At 34.2% G+C, this 18,324-nt stretch overlaps 1 protein-coding gene across 1 annotated transcript in view; it reads left to right on the top strand.

Moving 5' to 3' along the window:
- The first annotated feature begins 1,190 nt into the window (after positions 1-1,190).
- The window catches only part of LOC149782395 (uncharacterized), a 75,345-nt gene continuing 58,211 nt past the window's right edge, over positions 1,191-18,324 (top strand). Inside the window, exons 1-3 of the mRNA XM_089933783.1 lie at positions 1,191-1,489; positions 8,707-9,042; positions 13,204-13,527. Of these exons, the coding sequence (XP_089789909.1) occupies positions 1,318-1,489; positions 8,707-9,042; positions 13,204-13,527 (832 nt within the window). The 5' untranslated portion in view covers positions 1,191-1,317. The remainder of the gene's footprint in view (positions 1,490-8,706; positions 9,043-13,203; positions 13,528-18,324) is intronic.

Genomic DNA, 18,324 nt, shown 5'->3' with positions numbered 1-18,324 from the left:
CATATATAAAAATAAAGGGAATGAAAAGTTCATTTAACAACACCTAAGATATACAAAGTTTTTATTATATAGCCATTATAACTAATGAAAAAATCCTGGGAAATTCTTTTTCCTTTAAATTCTACCATTATGCAAAATATGAAACTGTAGAGCGCCACATTATAAGCATCAGAGGACTTCTTGTGTTGTCTAGTATGCCTGAAAGAAAATTTGTGCTGATCTGATATCTGATATCCATCATGTCTGCCACTGTGACAGCAGCTATCTTGCAAGTCTTATTGCTAAACCCCCTATCCAGTCATATCAAAATTGTTTTTATTTTTAGAATTGGTCTTATGGTGTATGATGTGTAATTGGTCCTAAATGACATCACATTATTTTCAGATGCTAACTTAGTTACAATGAGAACAAACTCTTAACTGAAGCCGTCTGTTATGTAGCTACAACTACTACTATGTTCACAAACACACAATGAAATATACATGAACAACTGTTTACATCATTGCTACATTAATGCAGAAATGAAAATGAAAAGCCGGAGGTGAGTGGTATAACTTGTTCTGATGTGTCCCCTGCAGCCCAGGTGAATGCTGAATAGGTCTCATGTGTGGATAGACTTACTCTACATTCACGAAGACTGTAGAGGGATACATCAGACCTATTCTACATTCCTGGGCTTTCACAAAGTGAATTGAATCCACACTAAAATTTAGAAACCATACACCGACTTACTTAGCTTAAATTCGTTTCTTTTGAGTACAGCTTTGTTCATCACATGATGATGTAATGTTTTTGAGGTGCATAATACAGTTCTTTAGATTTATCAGTGCCAAGCATCTTTTGCTCATGAAACACTATTTTCCTTGACTTTTGACTCAGTCATTGTGTTGGTGTAGGCACATTTGATATATGAGATTTCATGATATAAAGTCATGAGGTTTTAACTAGACATTGCAAATCTCAAGTGTTGGAACAAATATTTGTAATACCAATTTTTACGACTAACAACAATTTAAATTTGAGAAGGAAGTAAAGTTAATTTTCTCACAATTTTTCTATGTTCACAGCTATGAAAGATTCAGTTTTATACAAGGTTTTACCTTATGTTATGTTGGAATGTTGATAAAATTTCTTAAATCGTTTTCTTGCTATATTTTATTAATTTGTAATAGTCATCAATTTGCAGATGCTCCAGATATATCTGTGAAGATAACACCACCAATAGCTGAAGTAAATTCTGAAGTTCATATTACATGTTCAGCCCATGGTGAACCTGCTGATTACAAATTTTATGATTGGACTCACAAATTAGGAAACATGGAATTGCGACATATTAAAGGCTCTCTAGACAATCAGTCAGTATCAGTGGCCACGTTTCCAAACATCACTATTGCAGACATGGGCACTTACATATGTTCTGTTGAAAATGGTATGACAGGACCTGATGGAGGCATTATCCAGTCGAAGGAAGTTCAAATAGATGTTCTAGGTATGGATTCATTTTTTTTATTTCTTCAAAAGTGTTTTATACTTGTTGCTAACAAACCTACTGTATCAGAATGGGTTTTGTAATTGCACACATATAATATGATATCATATAATTACCAAAGTTAGACATAAAATGTATTGAAATACTGTGAAAATGTATGATTCAAGTTAAATGATTATAATTGGAGTAAAGAAGTAACATTATGAAAAGTTTCCTCATAATAAAACATGAACACCATTGAAAGTTAATGTTGATCCATGTTGCAGCTGTGATATGTATGGATGATTAAATGTGTCATTCTCAAAAATTTCATGCTAATTATGTTGAGTGCTTGATTTTCTTGTCTACTGGAAGTAGCGTCTATTGATCAACCTAAGGTTATGTATAATAATTGTGATAGCAATGTCTAGTTGGTGAGGAGTGATGGTACATCTTGAATATTTAGCAAGACAGTATTTTAGAAAACCATTTTTACCAATGAATGTATATCATGTTTACAACAAAATAATAAATAATATTTATGTGGTGTATCCATGGTGGTGGCATTGTCCAGTATAGAGAGTTGGGAACAGAGATCATTTAGTATGAGTAAGATATTTTGCAGAATCATCAGGTTTTCTAGACAATATTAGATATATGTGTATCTAAAATAAACAAGCTATGAAGCAAATTAAATTTGGACTAGTAATACATTTTTGTCTCATCCAAAATGCAGCCCAGCCCCTGCTATGGCTAGAGCCAGTACTAGGATCAATGTTACATATCGGGTTATGATTTTGTTTATTCCTAATTCATATTCACAGTACAGCTTACATGTATTTTCAGAACCCTATGCATAGGGACTTAATCCCCTCCACTTTCGCTCTGTGATATCCCTCTGCAACAGAGCAATAAAATGCGTACAAAACAACACTGCACCTTGGCTTGCATACCGATGGCATCTCCACCTGCAATAGTTGATAAGCATTACTGATTAGCATTTGAAAAGCCATTCAATGAAGAACATCCATGGATAGACCAAGTCATCGGGATTGATTTAAAATCAAATTCCATTTCATCAATCAGTGATCATATCTAGACAATGTAAGTTAATTTTGAAAGTCATGCATAATTTGTACATTTGGAAAACTTACGCGCCAATTTGATGAGAGGCACACCTTACTGAGCTTCCCTTGAACAGTGTAAATTTGTCCTACTGTTTAAATTAGAAAAGCAATTTTCTGAGTTATGGACAATTAAATTCCAGATAAGAGCAGTTTCTTTTTTAAAAATACAGCAAGAAAGAAAACACTGAATTTACACTTAAATGTGAACCAATTATGTTTAGTCCTTAAGCACTTATCTGGTGGCTTATGTGGTCAGAGAATCTGCTGTGGATGTAGGAGGTCATGGATTCGAACCCCAGCTGAGTCATACCAAAGACATATAAAAATGGTACTAGCACCTGTCTCGCTTATTGCTCAGCACTAAGTGGTTAGTGTTAGGACTGGTCTGCCTGGTGTCATTATAATGTGACTGGGTGGGACATGATGCTAATTGTCTGCGGCATGAAGGCCCAGTGCTAGACATGACCATAAACTGCCACACTGCAGACATTGTAGTGATATGACTGAAAATACCTAAAGCTACTTTAAAAATCTAAATCATACACACTCTCATACACACACAGTTATGAGACTGAATATACATTTACACAACAATACTTTTTCAGGCTCCTCTGACTGTCATAAAATATTAGCATCAAAAGATGATGTAAATTGCAGCTTTGGAAATGTGCATTTTCACTACACAAAGCCATCTGACTTGGCATCTTGTACTTTACTACTCCAATTGTCACCCTGTTAGTAACAATGTAAGTTGGTAATCATCTTCAAAAAGTATGTGTGAAACTGCATGTGTTGGGGTTGAGGTTTTACCGTTTGGTAATTAATATAAAATATTTTATATTAAAGTAAAGATGTAAAATCTTAATAATTTTCTCTCTGTACCTCACACACACACATACACATATAGGAGACTGATATACATTATGTAGTGCCTTGCCCACAGATCTGATTTCAAGAACGTTAGTACAAGGGTCGATTTGCTATGAGGAGTAATTTTTGTTTTCGTATATTCATGCAACTACAGTGGGAACTACACTTTCTCGAGTTTACATCGACCCTCTATAATCCCGTGATTGGATGTCAGAAGAAATAGTAAAATATATTACTGAGAATTAATTCATGGGGAACTAGTGGAACCAGTACTGTCAGGGGTGCCCACATAATTTTTTTGGGGGGGAGACTAGCATGTAGTGGTCAGCTATTAAGTTTTACTGATGTAGACCAAAACATGTTTAGAGGCATGATGGTGCCTGTATGTGCAATATTGTTTCATATCAGTTGGCATGAATGCGATTTTGTTGCATAATGTTTTATATCTATCTTTAGCTATCACTATTTTCACTCCAGGGAGTGAATTATTAATGAATTTCATTTGATACCTAATAAAGTATATTGCATGACCTGCAGCTGAAGTAAGGCATGAATGTATATGTACATTCTTATAAGTTAAACATAGTATTAAGAGCATTTTTATAATAGGATTAATTGCACTAAATGTGCTCTAAATAGAGCCATTGGCACTTTCTTAAACTTTTGAGATTTGAAGATTTTCCACATTATTATCCATTTCAACAATATGTTGAGGTCAGATTAATTATGAAAGTTTACCAAACTTCCATTGTTAATGGCGGACCATACTTTTAGCTGTAAAGTATCTTTTGATACTAACAGTAACAGTGTTTAGAATGGTCATCACCTTTATTTCTGCAGAACATCAACTCAGCCCCAGTCCTTTTTGGGGAGAGACCATTTAAGTTTCTAAAGGGTTATTTTATTTCAAACAAATTTATTTTGTGATGAATGAAAGAATAACAAATAACCCAATGAAAATGATCAGTATAGTCCCATAAATCAAATGACCAGTCCCTAACAGCATAAATGCAGTTAGAATTGAACTTAAGTTTGTAGCTGTGTACATTTACATTCATATCCATGACTGTGGTGACACTTTCTAAGGAATAAATACATGGATCGCATTTTTTAAGACAGAAGTGTCTGTCGTTGCAAATTTAAATGTACATTCCTCTGAGGATTATTTTTCATGTTTAAACAGTAGCATAACTTTATACTGTTCAAGGTCTTATCAAGTCAGTGTGTAAGCTTGTTCAGATTTCAATGAATAAAGTAAAAGTGCAATCTTACTGCAAATGGTGTCAATTAGCCTTTTATAAATGATAAAAGTACAGTAGTATTAGTACAGTTTTGGGGGCAATGTTATTATGTTAATATTATCCAAAATATGTTTGACTGTATATCTATTACACAGTCTTCATTAGAACTAGGACATGTGTATAATCATCTGATAACAATGTTCTAGATAAATTGGCACCTTGCTCTCCATTAACTTCTAAAGAGCATGCTAGCAAAGGTCAGATACAGTAAGCTATGCCCATTTGATAGAGGTTATATTCATTCTGGGGTGGTCATCCTTGACGTCTCTAACATAAAGCATGGTATGCAAAAACAATTCCCCACAAGCTGCCATGGCAACTGTCAGGACGCATGGAGAAATGGTAGTGAAGGGATTGTTTCTGAATTCTCTCCACTCTCTCCAGCCCAACTGCAATGTGTCGGCTTCTGAAAATAAATGTTAGCTGTATTGTATGATTCATATTTCATTTGCAAGAAAGTGCTGTAACAGTTCTTATACAAGTTGGAATAAATGAATAGGTCTATTAAGGCTGTATTTTTTTAAAGAATATTATGCAGCATTTATCTTGTGAAGGAAGCTCTTTACAAAGTATGTAATTCTTATCCAGGATAGCTTTTCATAAAGAAAATTTACTATTAAAAAGCCAGTTGTTTTCTCCGCTGCTGTGGAATCCATTTTCATGGATTATAGACAGGATGACTAACACTCCCTCTGAAGTTGACTGCTGAAAAGAAATACATGGAAAATTCTGCATTAATTTTACACACCGTATGTCCGCAGAAAAAACGCAGAATGCACTGAGGATATCACAAAAGCCATCAAAGAAACCTGCTTGTACAAAAACAGTTGCTCTCCCAACTATCATACAATGCTCAAACTAGTCAGTATAATCAACAAAACTGCTCATTTATATCTGGCTGAGTTAGCACAAGCCAGTACTTATTTGATGATTGCAAATCTGGAAGATGGAATTGAATTACAATTGTGCAAAAGAATTGGACAAAACTGATAATGTAGAAAGTATGTTTTGATTTGAAGATGTTCCTGATACCATGTTATTGATGCATCTTTGTCTTGGTAGATCAACGCGTCCAAACTTTTCAGTATTATTTGTACCTGGTTAGGGAACCTAATCAATCTGGAGGAATAGAATTCAAGTGAAGGATGAATCTAGGTGTTTTCAGCTGTGTGTCCTTTTTAGAAATCAGTTGAAAACTTGTACAAGCTAGCGATATTTGGATTTGTCAAGAAATGCACCAATGTGCTGTCAATAACACATTATGTCATAAACGGACAGGAAATCAAACTATGTTTGGAGAACATTTTTGTGTCCTTTTTAGAAATCAATTGAAAACTTGTACAAGCGAGCGATATTTGGATTTGTCAAGAATTGCAGCTATGTACTGTTCAATAACACATTATGTCATAAATGTACAGGAAATCAAACTCTTTGGAGAATGTTGACATTGCGATGGTTCTTGGATTTGACAGATACAGCTACAATTGCTTGAGTTCCACTGGACCATCAACGCTTTTTCACAGATGACCTTAGAATCATGCAGTTGCTGCAGATGTAGAAGTTGAAGATGTACTCATCAGCACAAATTACTATACTGAATTTATAGAGTGTTGAGGACAATTTCGAAGAGACTTGATGTTTTTGTATGCTTGATTGCAAAGTTATTGGTACTGATATTGTGGATATATCTATGATATCCTTTCACTGACCACGCAGTCATGTTTGTTATCATATATGCGGTCTTGAGGCACATGCATTCTGTCGTTTCTCATGTTCACCATAGAATCACCATAGACTCAATACAAAGCAACATTCAACAGTTTTCATTGCAAATAAGAACCCAACAATGTGTCAGCACACTTGAGCATGTGTTTGTGGTGTTTCAAGATATGGTTCAGCTGAATGATAGACAGGAAACTATTACAGTGTTGTTGAACAGTTAAGTGTATCGTAAGTTTTTTCTGTAGTTAAACAGTCATCAAGAATCCATTGACAAAATAAAAAATTCTTAGTTTCAACAATTATGTTGCATATGTGTATCATAATGAATGGTTGTACAGTCACCAGCTTAAAAACAGTGACATGGTTCTGCAGATTTCCCAGAAAAACTTAATTATATTGCACCTGATTTATTACTTTTTGTTGGAACACCTTGGTTGACATGCACATCAAAGCACATGTCACTGCTGTCATACTTTCTGACAAGACTGTCATTGGAGGATACAGGTGGCCAGATGAGGATAATTAATGTACCAGTTGAAAACTCGTAATTGAACAGTATAATTTAAATAGTGTCAAATCACGTTGTTAATATTGGTTTCAGTAAATTCCAGCTTGTGAAAATAAGGAATGCAATCAGAAAGGAATGTAAGGTTACATTGAAACTTTTTCAGGTAAAGGTAACTAGAAATGTTCCCATATGTCTGATCCAAAATGCAACTTGATCAGCTCAAGGCACCAGTATGAAAGAACACATCATTAATATTAAACTTGTAAATGGATGGCTTGAAAAAGGTGTTCAGTCATGGATTTTCTATGTCCATTGGCCATAGACATGCATGGCATACAAAAGAAGCAAAGATCTTCAACTACCCAGGCTGGAGGGCCAAAGACTCTGGAGTGGAAGAGGTCTTTAGTTGTGGCATTGCCATTAATAATCACACTCTACACTAAAGTCATCTCTTTTTTATTCAGTGCTGCTGTTGATAACATGAACTAATCATCTGATATGTGGACATTTTGCCTTTGGCAGAATGCATGCACATGGGTGTTCACGACACAGCAAGGGCTTGTTAAAGTTGCCTTGTCATTCAGAAACAGTGCTTGATAGTATACAGAATTTCAGTTGATGTGCAATCATAGTGACATGGTAAGGTACCAGTGTGGATCAGACCAGGTTTGCCATTACAGTTGATTTGGTCTAGTTGGGCAGCTAATTTGTCATCAGTGTTGGCCTTGGCAGGATTGTAATTTTTCTAAATCAAACTGGAAAACTGAAACATCTAACATAGACATAAAATGAGTAATATATTCTGTCACATGGGGTCTGTTGCAAAATATAGTTGCAATAGAAAGTATATATAAAGAGAGAACTGAACAATCAGTTCATTCTGATTTTGGAGTCATTCTTACTTCTTGTGTTTCTGTTGTAAGTCTGCGGATGTGTTTTATGTTGTACTTAGATGTTATTAGAGAGGAATAACATTTGTTTGGACTGTTCAATGGAAATGGAAAGTCCTCATTATTTGGACATTAATATTATTGTGGAACTGTAATAGATTAGGTGAAGGAATTCCGGACAATGCAATATTGATGTTTCGGTTCTTGTAGGATCAGTAAATTTCTGGTTCTGAAACTTATTAGGAACATTTCATTCCTCGAGGACTTTCAATGACCTTTATAAGGTTTAGTTTGGATTTACTTCATAATACTCTAAGTTCCTCTCACATTTGCATTTAGAACTTTGGTAATAAAATTGTTAAGTTTAATAAAGCTTGATGTTTTTTTTTCCTTTTTCAATTACTTTGTGACCATAAAGTCATAACAATATATTATGGACTTCCCAGTGTTAACATATCCATTGTTGTTGAAGTTATATGTAAGCACATGTAATTATGTTTTCTCTCATGAAGCAGACCAGTATTTGAGACTGAACAAAGAATATGTATTTGATTAATAAAATAAGAACTTAAATATGTTTTTATTGAACATTTTAAAAAAATATGTCAGATTGTGGTGCAGCAATGCCATTATTTTGTTTCCCTGTTGGCATGACATGTGTACACATTATGAGCTTTATCCTTCTAAGATACAACATTTTTTAAAAGATAAACTTCAAGTTATAGCATTGAATGTCTTTGTTAGTAGTATGCTTAACCTCTTTTTAATGGAACCTAATTGTGCTCAGGTGGTATTACATAGTGTACATTTAATATTAAAGAGGTTCCTGTGACCTTTGTAAAAGATACAACATTTACTGGGGAGACCAATATGTCTGCCAGTATAAGGGTACCTTTCTACAGCAACCCTTCAATAATTGACCTCAAGTACTTCAAGACATGGAACAACACTCCAATAGCCAATGATACAGACAAACAGGTTTACCACACAGAAGCCAATGCATCCACAGTTTTCTACAACACCAGCATAGTTCTTCACGGAGAGGCAGCAGTTCTTGACTTTATTAACCTTAAGGAGTCCGACTTTGGCCAATATACACTGGTACTGTACAACAACAAGGGAAACACAACTCTCAGTGTCTATTTAAATGCATCAGGTAAAGTAGATAATATTACCTTTCTTGAAATTTACCTTTTAGCTTACCAAATTATTTGCCTGATGAAACTGCTACAATGAGCCTGCATGTTATATACTTTTTTGTGTGCCCATCATTGTTATTTTCATTTTATTTCAAAGCCAATTCATTAATTTCAGCTCAGTTCCAGAGATGATGCCAGGATGCCCAAATGTGGGAATTGCAAAAAATGTTTACAGATTGATGCTCTTGGAGTGCAATGATATACACAAACATCTGCAAATCAGTTTAAAGTTGTGTATGTAAAAATGTTAACAGATGCAGTGTATACATTTTATTTAACTGTTAGCTGGTACATATTTGATACCTAAGAAGCAAATGACAAAATGTCTTGGATTTTGTTCAAGTCATAGCAAATACAAATAGAGAACAGTCTGGAATATCTTGCTTCATTTACACAGATGCTAAGTAAGATACAGACTTGATTAATGGTGTTTGTTTGCACAGATCACCCTGTAAATCTCACTGTCAGATTGTCACAAGTTATAGTAAAGTTAATATTTTTTAAGAACTCTGGTCTGCCTAAATGTTCATAGAACAGTATAGCTTGCAGATGAGTGCACTTTCGTATAGCTAATCTATTTGTATGCCTTACTTAATTTATGCAGTGTAATGTTCAGCAGATTGTTTAGCAAGTGTTCAGTTGTCCTAGGTGCTTAGTGCATGGTATCTTGTGATGCATGAGTTGCATGCATGATATTTTTCAAGAACTGTTTATATAGACGGCTGAATTGCTTAACTAGGTATCCTTGCTACAAGATTACAAAATGTGCAAGCAGTACATATTTCTTTTACAAATTCTTTGGCCATATTAGGATAAATAAATGGGCTAACTGTGGCTTGCTTGATTGGTTGCCTGTATAGTAGTCTGTAGACCAACAAGTTGTTCTCTACCTTTTTTCCTGACATTCCTGGAGGTGGAGACCAACTGTTTCAAGCATGGTTTCTGCTGGAGCATCAATATTTTGATCACCTGAATTATTGGGCTGCTCACTAGTAATTAATAAATTTATTTGGACTGACCTTTGTATATGGATGGTAATTATTATCCCATGGCACTCAGAACACTCACATATTTAGTATTAATCCCTGTCAGAGTATTATACCTTTGTATGTGGATGGTAATTATTATCCCATGGCACTCAGAACACTCACATATTTAGTATTAATCCCTGTCAGAGTATTATACCTTTGTATGTGGATGGTAATTATAATCCCATAGCACTCAGAACACTCACATACTTAGTATTAATCTCTGTCAGAGTATTATACCTTTGTATGTGGATGGTAATTATAATCACATGGCACTCAGAACACTCACATATTTAGTATTAATCCCTGTCAGAGTATCATACCTTTGTATGTGGATGGTAATTATAATCCCATGGCAGTCAGAACACTCACATATTTAGTATTAATCCCTGTCAGGGTATTATACCTTTGTATGTGGATGGTAATTATAATCCCATGGCACTCAGAACACTCACATATTTAGTATTAATCCCTGTCAGAGTATCATACCTTTGTATGTGGATGGTAATTATAATCCCATGGCACTCAGAACACTCACATATTTAATATTAATCCCTGTCAGGGATTATACCTTTGTATGTGGATGGTAATTATAATCCCATGGCACTCAGAACACACATATTTAGTATTAATCCCTGTCAGGGTATTATACCTTTGTATGTGGATGGTAATTATAATCCCATGGCACTCAGAACACACACATATTTAGTATTAATCCCTGTCAGAGTATTATACCTTTGTATGTGGATGGTAATTATAATCCCATGGCACTCAGAACACTCACATATTTAGTATTAATCCCTGTCAGGGTATTATACCTTTGTATGTGGATGGTAATTATAATCCCATAGCACTCAGAACAATTTCAGATTTAGTATTAATCCCTGTCAGAGTATTATACCTTTGTATGTGGATGGTAATTATAATCCCATGGCACTCAGAACACTCACATATTTAGTATTAATCCCTGTCAGGGTATTATACCTTTGTATGTGGATGGTAATTATAATCCCATGGCACTCAGAACACACACATTTAGTATTAATCCCTGTCAGAGTATTATACCTTTGTATGTGGATGGTAATTATAATCCCATGGCACTCAGAACACTCACATATTTAGTATTAATCCCTGTCAGAGTATTATACCTTTGTATGTGGATGGTAATTATTATCCCATGGCACTCAGAACACTCACATATTTAGTATTAATCCCTGTCAGAGTATTATACCTTTGTATGTGGATGGTAGTTATAATCCCATGGCACTCAGAACACTCACATATTTAGTATTAATCCCTGTCAGGGTATTATACCTTTGTATGTGGATGGTAATTATAATCCCATAGCACTCAGAACAATCTCATATTTAGTATTAATCCCTGTCAGAGTATCATACCTTTGTATGTGGATGGTAATTATAATCCCATGGCACTCAGAACACTCACATATTTAGTATTAATCCCTGTCAGAGTATCATACCTTTGTATGTGGATGGTAATTATAATCCCATGGCACTCAGAACACTCACATATTTAGTATTAATCCCTGTCAGGGATTATACCTTTGTATGTGGATGGTAATTATAATCCCATGGCACTCAGAACACACATATTTAGTATTAATCCCTGTCAGGGTATTATACCTTTGTATGTGGATGGTAATTATAATCCCATGGCACTCAGAACACACACATATTTAGTATTAATCCCTGTCAGAGTATTATACCTTTGTATGTGGATGGTAATTATAATCCCATGGCACTCAGAACACTCACATATTTAGTATTAATCCCTGTCAGGGTATTATACCTTTGTATGTGGATGGTAATTATAATCCCATGGCACTCAGAACACACATATTTAGTATTAATCCCTGTCAGGGTATTATACCTTTGTATGTGGATGGTAATTATAATCCCATAGCACTCAGAACACTCACATATTTAGTATTAATCCCTGTCAGGGTATTATACCTTTGTATGTGGATGGTAATTATAATCCCATAGCACTCAGAACACTCACATATTTAGTACTAATCCCTGTCAGGGTATTATACCTTTGTATATGGATGGTAATTATAATCCCATAGCACTCAGAACACTCACATATTTAGTATTAATCCCTGTCAGGGTATTATACCTTTGTATGTGGATGGTAATTATAATCCCATAGCACTCAGAACACTCACATATTTAGTACTAATCCCTGTCAGGGTATTATACCTTTGTATGTGGATGGTAATTATAATCCCATAGCACTCAGAACACTCACATATTTAGTATTAATCCCTGTCAGAGTATCATACCTGTATATCTGTCAGTTATTGACCTGAAATTGGAATTGCTGACAGAGGTGTGGAAGGCAGCAACACCCCAAGGTGAACATAATGAGTGGAAACCATCTAGCGAGGAATATATCACTTGGAACTGATTAATGCTTGAGACAGCGCATGGCAGAAATTTGAGAGACATAATGTCATGTCAGAAATTTGACAGTAAGGAGTACAACAAAACTAATCGACTGTGAACCATTTCTAATAAACATTATGTTGATTAATTCATATATCCATATTTTTCTATCAGCATGCACAAATAATTGTACAAGTTTTCAAATCTACTGTGATATGAGACTCACTCCTTAGTGTAACATTCAGTATTTTGAAAACTAGAATATTGTCCTCATACAGATAAAACATTATAAAATATCTACTGTTGGTACATCAGATCTTTGCCTTGCATCTGGTAACATTGGATATGTTTGTTATAAACTCAGCTGATCTAAAAAAACTTAAGATTCCAATGTTTGAAATCATAAAATTAATATCGAAAGTTCCTTTGAATTCACTGGCCATGGAATTCATCAAAATATGTTGATGATGATTTATATGTAATCAGGTTTTATTGATCTCAAATGGGTTTTCATGCAATATTTCTTTGTCTGACTCCCTTGAATTGCATGATTCTGTAGATAGCATATGTTAGTGACTGAATGTGTTATTCTAGCTGGGAGAATAACAGTGGTACAGGCGTTTCATGCACTCATATTGAAGGTTATTCTTCTATCAAATTACCTTGGACTTCTTTCTTTCAGCACCGCTATCCCCAGTAGAACAGTTTTACTTCTACAAAATGGTAGGACAATACATGGAATTTGTATTTGTTCCTGGGTTCAATGGAGGACATCCACAAACATTCACAATCCAATTTAAACCATCAGGAAGTTTGGATGAATCCTGGAAAAACACGAGTATAAATGGTTTATCAGAGATGGATGAGAGATACAGACTTCCTAATGGAACATTTCATGTGCAAGTTGAGAAGCTACAACCGGGCAGATATGTCTTAAGAATGTTTTCTGTCAACAAGAAAAATATAAGAATGTATTCACAGGAAGTTCCAGTTTACGTTGAAGCAGGTGAGTTCTTTTGGGAGATATTATTGAATATTACCAGAATTATTGAATTGATAAAGTAACTGTGATAGTATTAATTTTTAGATATCTGACTTAGGTCAAACAAAATCTTCCTAGATTTATTTCCTGTTCATTCTTACAAGGAACATATACTGCATTGTTTGGGTCCTTCAGGTCTATAATTCACACAATCACTACACACACTCATACATATACATAGTGTGTGTGTGTTTGTGTATATATATATATATATATATATATACTCTCCATTTGTCCAATACTTCCACCATTTTCAGAATTTCTCAAAAAACTCTAAACCACCATGTTCACAACTTTTAGAACCCTTTGACCAACATGTTCAAATATCAAAATATAGGTCAGAGAGGTAAGCAAACAAATTCTTTCACAACTAAGGAAATTCAAGATTAATATTTTATATGGAAAAATAAAAAAAAGAATCATGCAAAAGCTACCTTATCAATCCATTTCTCCAAACAAAACCAGCAGAAAAATAAATAAACGAATTGTTCTAACTTTCTAAGTTAGTTCCTAAGATGAAAGTTCTTTAAAAATAGGAAATTAAAAAGGACTATCTTATATTTGAAAATTTCCAACCCTGGAATATCACAAAATTCACCTATTAATTCAGCATTTCCAGTAAATAATTTAATTCACTTAAATATGGCAAGAAGTTCTTACTATATCTCCAAAGTTATTACCCCCCAAAATTTGCAAAATATATCAACAATTACTGGGTTGTATTGAAGTGTAGGACCTTTGGGTTTAATTACATTAGTCACATGTAATTCACATAAACACTCACATTCACTCTTAAACCAAACCAAACTCATATAAATGGCAAAAACATTTTAAATAAATGAAGATGATGTTAATATTCCAGAGTAACAGAGGGAATGAAATGTGTATTTGTTTTTATTACATATGTTTTTATTACTCTAAGATTAATTTTTTTATATCACTTGCAAGTCCAGTTGCATACAGAAATGGAATAATATGTCCATGTGGTCCTTCCATGTTTGAACAAAATGATCCAGATCCATGATTCAATATTGCCATTGTTATGTAAATACCAAAAGTATAAACAGTTTCTCAAAAAATGCTTGAAAGATTTTGACTTTTATTCACAGAAGTATTATGGCATTATGTCTTATAATTCTGCACACATATTACTGATCAGCTGACTATTATGACTGTCACTAGTAATACAAATAGGCTCTCATGACTTGATGGCAAGGTGAGCAATATTAGAGCCACTTGGGCATCTGGCTGTATAGCTAAGTGTTATTTTGTCAGGGTTTGGATTACGATTTTGTTTGAAAAACTACTTTGTATCGAGGAAGAATGATATAATCATTGTCCTTTAATGAAGGATTGTATATTCATAAATATCCCACATTTCTATTCTAAATGGATATAAAAATGTGATTTCTAAATGTCAACATAAAAACCCATTCCATGACCTAATTGAACTTATAACCCAGAAAAACCTGTTCAATAGTTATCTGTTACAATCATACAAATAAATACATTATTTAAAAGATGGAAATGTTTACCTTAGAGCAATACTGCATTTTAATCCAAGTTTCCAATTTTGCAAGAAGTTGTTCCACACCTACTGTATCATGTGCTAGCCAACTTGTCAACTTGCTGCTCAAACAGATTCTCAAGAAATTCCCATATATATAGCCTATTTCTAAATTATTGAGTATGTTTTCCCATAAAAGAGATGTTGTAAACATCTAATGTCCTATTCATTGTTATTTCTGTTTAATATGATCGCTTATTTTTATAAAATGTGGTAGTTCTTTCTTTTTATTTTACCAGATTTGGTTACTTTGCTTAATATCTCTTGCCATTTAGTGGCCTTGTTACTTTGAATTTTTTTAAAACCAGCTTTAAACCTGACCGTGTTCCTTGGATGAAATGCTGTCAGAAAATGTCCAAAGTAATGCATTTTATTTCCATAGCCCGATGCATAAATATTACATCTTTTCAAGTGAAGCACAGAATAGGTCAATATATTGAGAGCCATGAATACATGGGAGGGTATCTCACATGTCCAAAATTAATATTATTTTCAACAGTATGTTCTGTTGACAATTGATGCATTTCAGATGGTAAGCTTTGTAGTAAATTATTTTCATCAGTCGATCAAATTCAGTATGTATTTAACACCAATATTTCTGATGGAAGCCTTATATGAGCAGAAAAACCAGACAGTCTATAATAGAGACATTGAAAAATAGATCATTTTTGACAAACCAGTTTGTGTTTGGTGCAGCATTGAATTCCTATGTCCTGGGGATGTTGTTTTACTAATCTAGTCCAAAGCATTAGTCACAGAAAAAAAATAAAAATGGTCATACACATTTGTTTTTAATTGACTTACATGGGCTAATAATGGCACATGGCCCTGTAGACATTGATAAGTTTTGTAAACAATTGTATTTCAGAAAAGGAGACTATTTTTAAGGTCCTGCTTAAATTGTCTCCTATTTAATTCTGTTTGTGAAATGCTGTTTATATGTAATCATTCACTGTAGACAGTGAACACTAAATGAATTATACAAATTTATTCATTTTACCATGAAGTGCTGGAAAAATTACAATTTAATCACTTGCCAACAGGTTTTAACAAATTTAACTGCACAGTAATAGAGTCAACCAATCATTCAAAAGAAGCACTATAAATAATGAAATTTTCTCATCCAAAGAAAATGCATAATTCATTTAAGTTTGTATTGTTCCTTTCGAATTCATATATGCCTTTATATAAAGTGAATTATTCAAAGTTTTAATTTGGACATGTTGAAGACTTTTAATAAAATTTCCAAATAAAAAGAAAATGACAAATGTGGTGCCACTATTCAAGAAAAATGTCATAAACCATCATGTTAGAGACCCATTTTTATTTTGTGTATCATTGTCAACATATTTTAGTAGATTTTTTAAATATACATTATAATTATTCTTGAGAAAATGATTCTCTTTACAACCTGGCTTTATACCTGGTCATTCAGCCACATACCATCTCATGGATATCTATTACAGCATCAGTAATGAAATTGACTGAAATGAAATGTAGTGCATTATATTCTGTGACCTATCTAAAGCCTTTGATAGAGTAATTGGCAGATTAATAAATAAAATGAAAGCCATGGAATTAAAAGAAATCTTTTGGCATGCATATATGATAAATTCTCAGAGACATATGATTGGAAATGAATTCTTAAACCATGACCAACTCACAGCAGGAATACCTCAGAGATCAGTATTAAGTCCCATTTTGTTTTACAGATATTAATAATATAGTTGAAAGTTTAAAATGATAGATTTCAGAGGATTCCACTTTACAATGCATATCGCCTGATGCACTTAAGCAATGGTCTTCAACAATTATTTGATTGTGCAATTTTCAGGCTTGTTAATTTTAACCAATTCAAAACAGATTGCATCCTTTTTAACAACAGGGAACTGGAATATATAGCAGATGTTTAATGTTTGGGTTAAAATGATGGAGAGCGAATAATGCCCTCCCTTCAGGGAGTAGCAGTACCCTCTTGCATCCAAAAGGGCAGACAGCAAGTCATATCTACCCCTGGAAGGGGAAGCAGCACATTTTGCTCACCTACTGCTCAGTAAGGGCTGGTTTTGAGTAATGTTTTGTATCATGGATCCATTGTTGGTGACAAGATCGTGTTCCCTGAATAAGGGAATATTCGTATCTATGCAATCAGTTCTGGTGATGGATTTTCCTGCCGATCTGATTCGCCTGTAGAGTCCTCACCAGGTTTGCAGGCACCAGGTACCAGTAACTGGGCGTCAAGTCCTGTTGACCAGCACCAGGCATAGGTCTTTGGAGCCAATATCATATAGAGACAGGAATTGGGCCAAGTCCCCTCTCTTTTCACCACCATTTAATCCGATGGTGGACTGTGAATCAGCTTACAGATGCTGATTAGGGCAATGGATTGAATCCACATCCTCCCCTCCCTATTATTCCTCTTAATCCCTGTAGTATGTGGGGCTTCTGCCACAAGGAAGTAATTGGTTCTTTCTCTACATGCAACCATGGATTTCTGGGCGCAAATACTGAGTTCATACCTGTGGACTGCTATTCTACCTCATCTTATGAGGTTGGGTCTAGAAGGAAGGGGGATAGACCTTTTTCCCCAAAATGTTCTATACAGGCAGAAACTTGCCCTAAGCTATCAGTTGCCCTGTCGTTGAATATGCTTGAATTTTGTAAAACTGAGTGCAAAATAAAATATTTGAACCATATGTTTATGTATTTCTTGTGCTTTATTGTTCATATTTTCTTATTTAAAAAATCAGTGTTGGAAGTTTTTAGTGGACGGCAAGTGAATTCATCGTCTGCTAATTGCATGCAATTATGTGTGTGTGTGTGCGAGTGTGTGTGACTGTATCTGTTCATGTCTGTTGCATATTTGTTTAATTAGTTAATGAGGGTTCCAAATACAAAATCCAATGCTGGATAAAATCACTCATTGCATCAAGATTTGTCACATAATCCTTTCTTTTTGACTTTTGAGATCTATAATATATCCGGGGCATTTTAACAGATTGTTATAAGCAATATAATGTAATGTAATCATTAAGAAATCATAATTTTGGGTGGATAAATATATTGCATGTTTGCCAAGGCTTGCATTATTTGCTTTCTGACCACACAGTTTGGTATTCCAATCATATCAGACATATTTGTATATAGCATGCGAATATTTAATGAACCATGCAATTCAGACTGCCTAGCTGTAT

This window comes from Sinohyriopsis cumingii, chromosome 15, assembly GCF_028554795.1.
Source record: "Sinohyriopsis cumingii isolate HCF-2022 chromosome 15, ASM2855479v2, whole genome shotgun sequence".
Classification (NCBI taxonomy): Eukaryota; Metazoa; Mollusca; class Bivalvia; order Unionida; family Unionidae; genus Sinohyriopsis; species Sinohyriopsis cumingii.
This window is presented reverse-complemented; position numbering and strand designations above follow the sequence as displayed.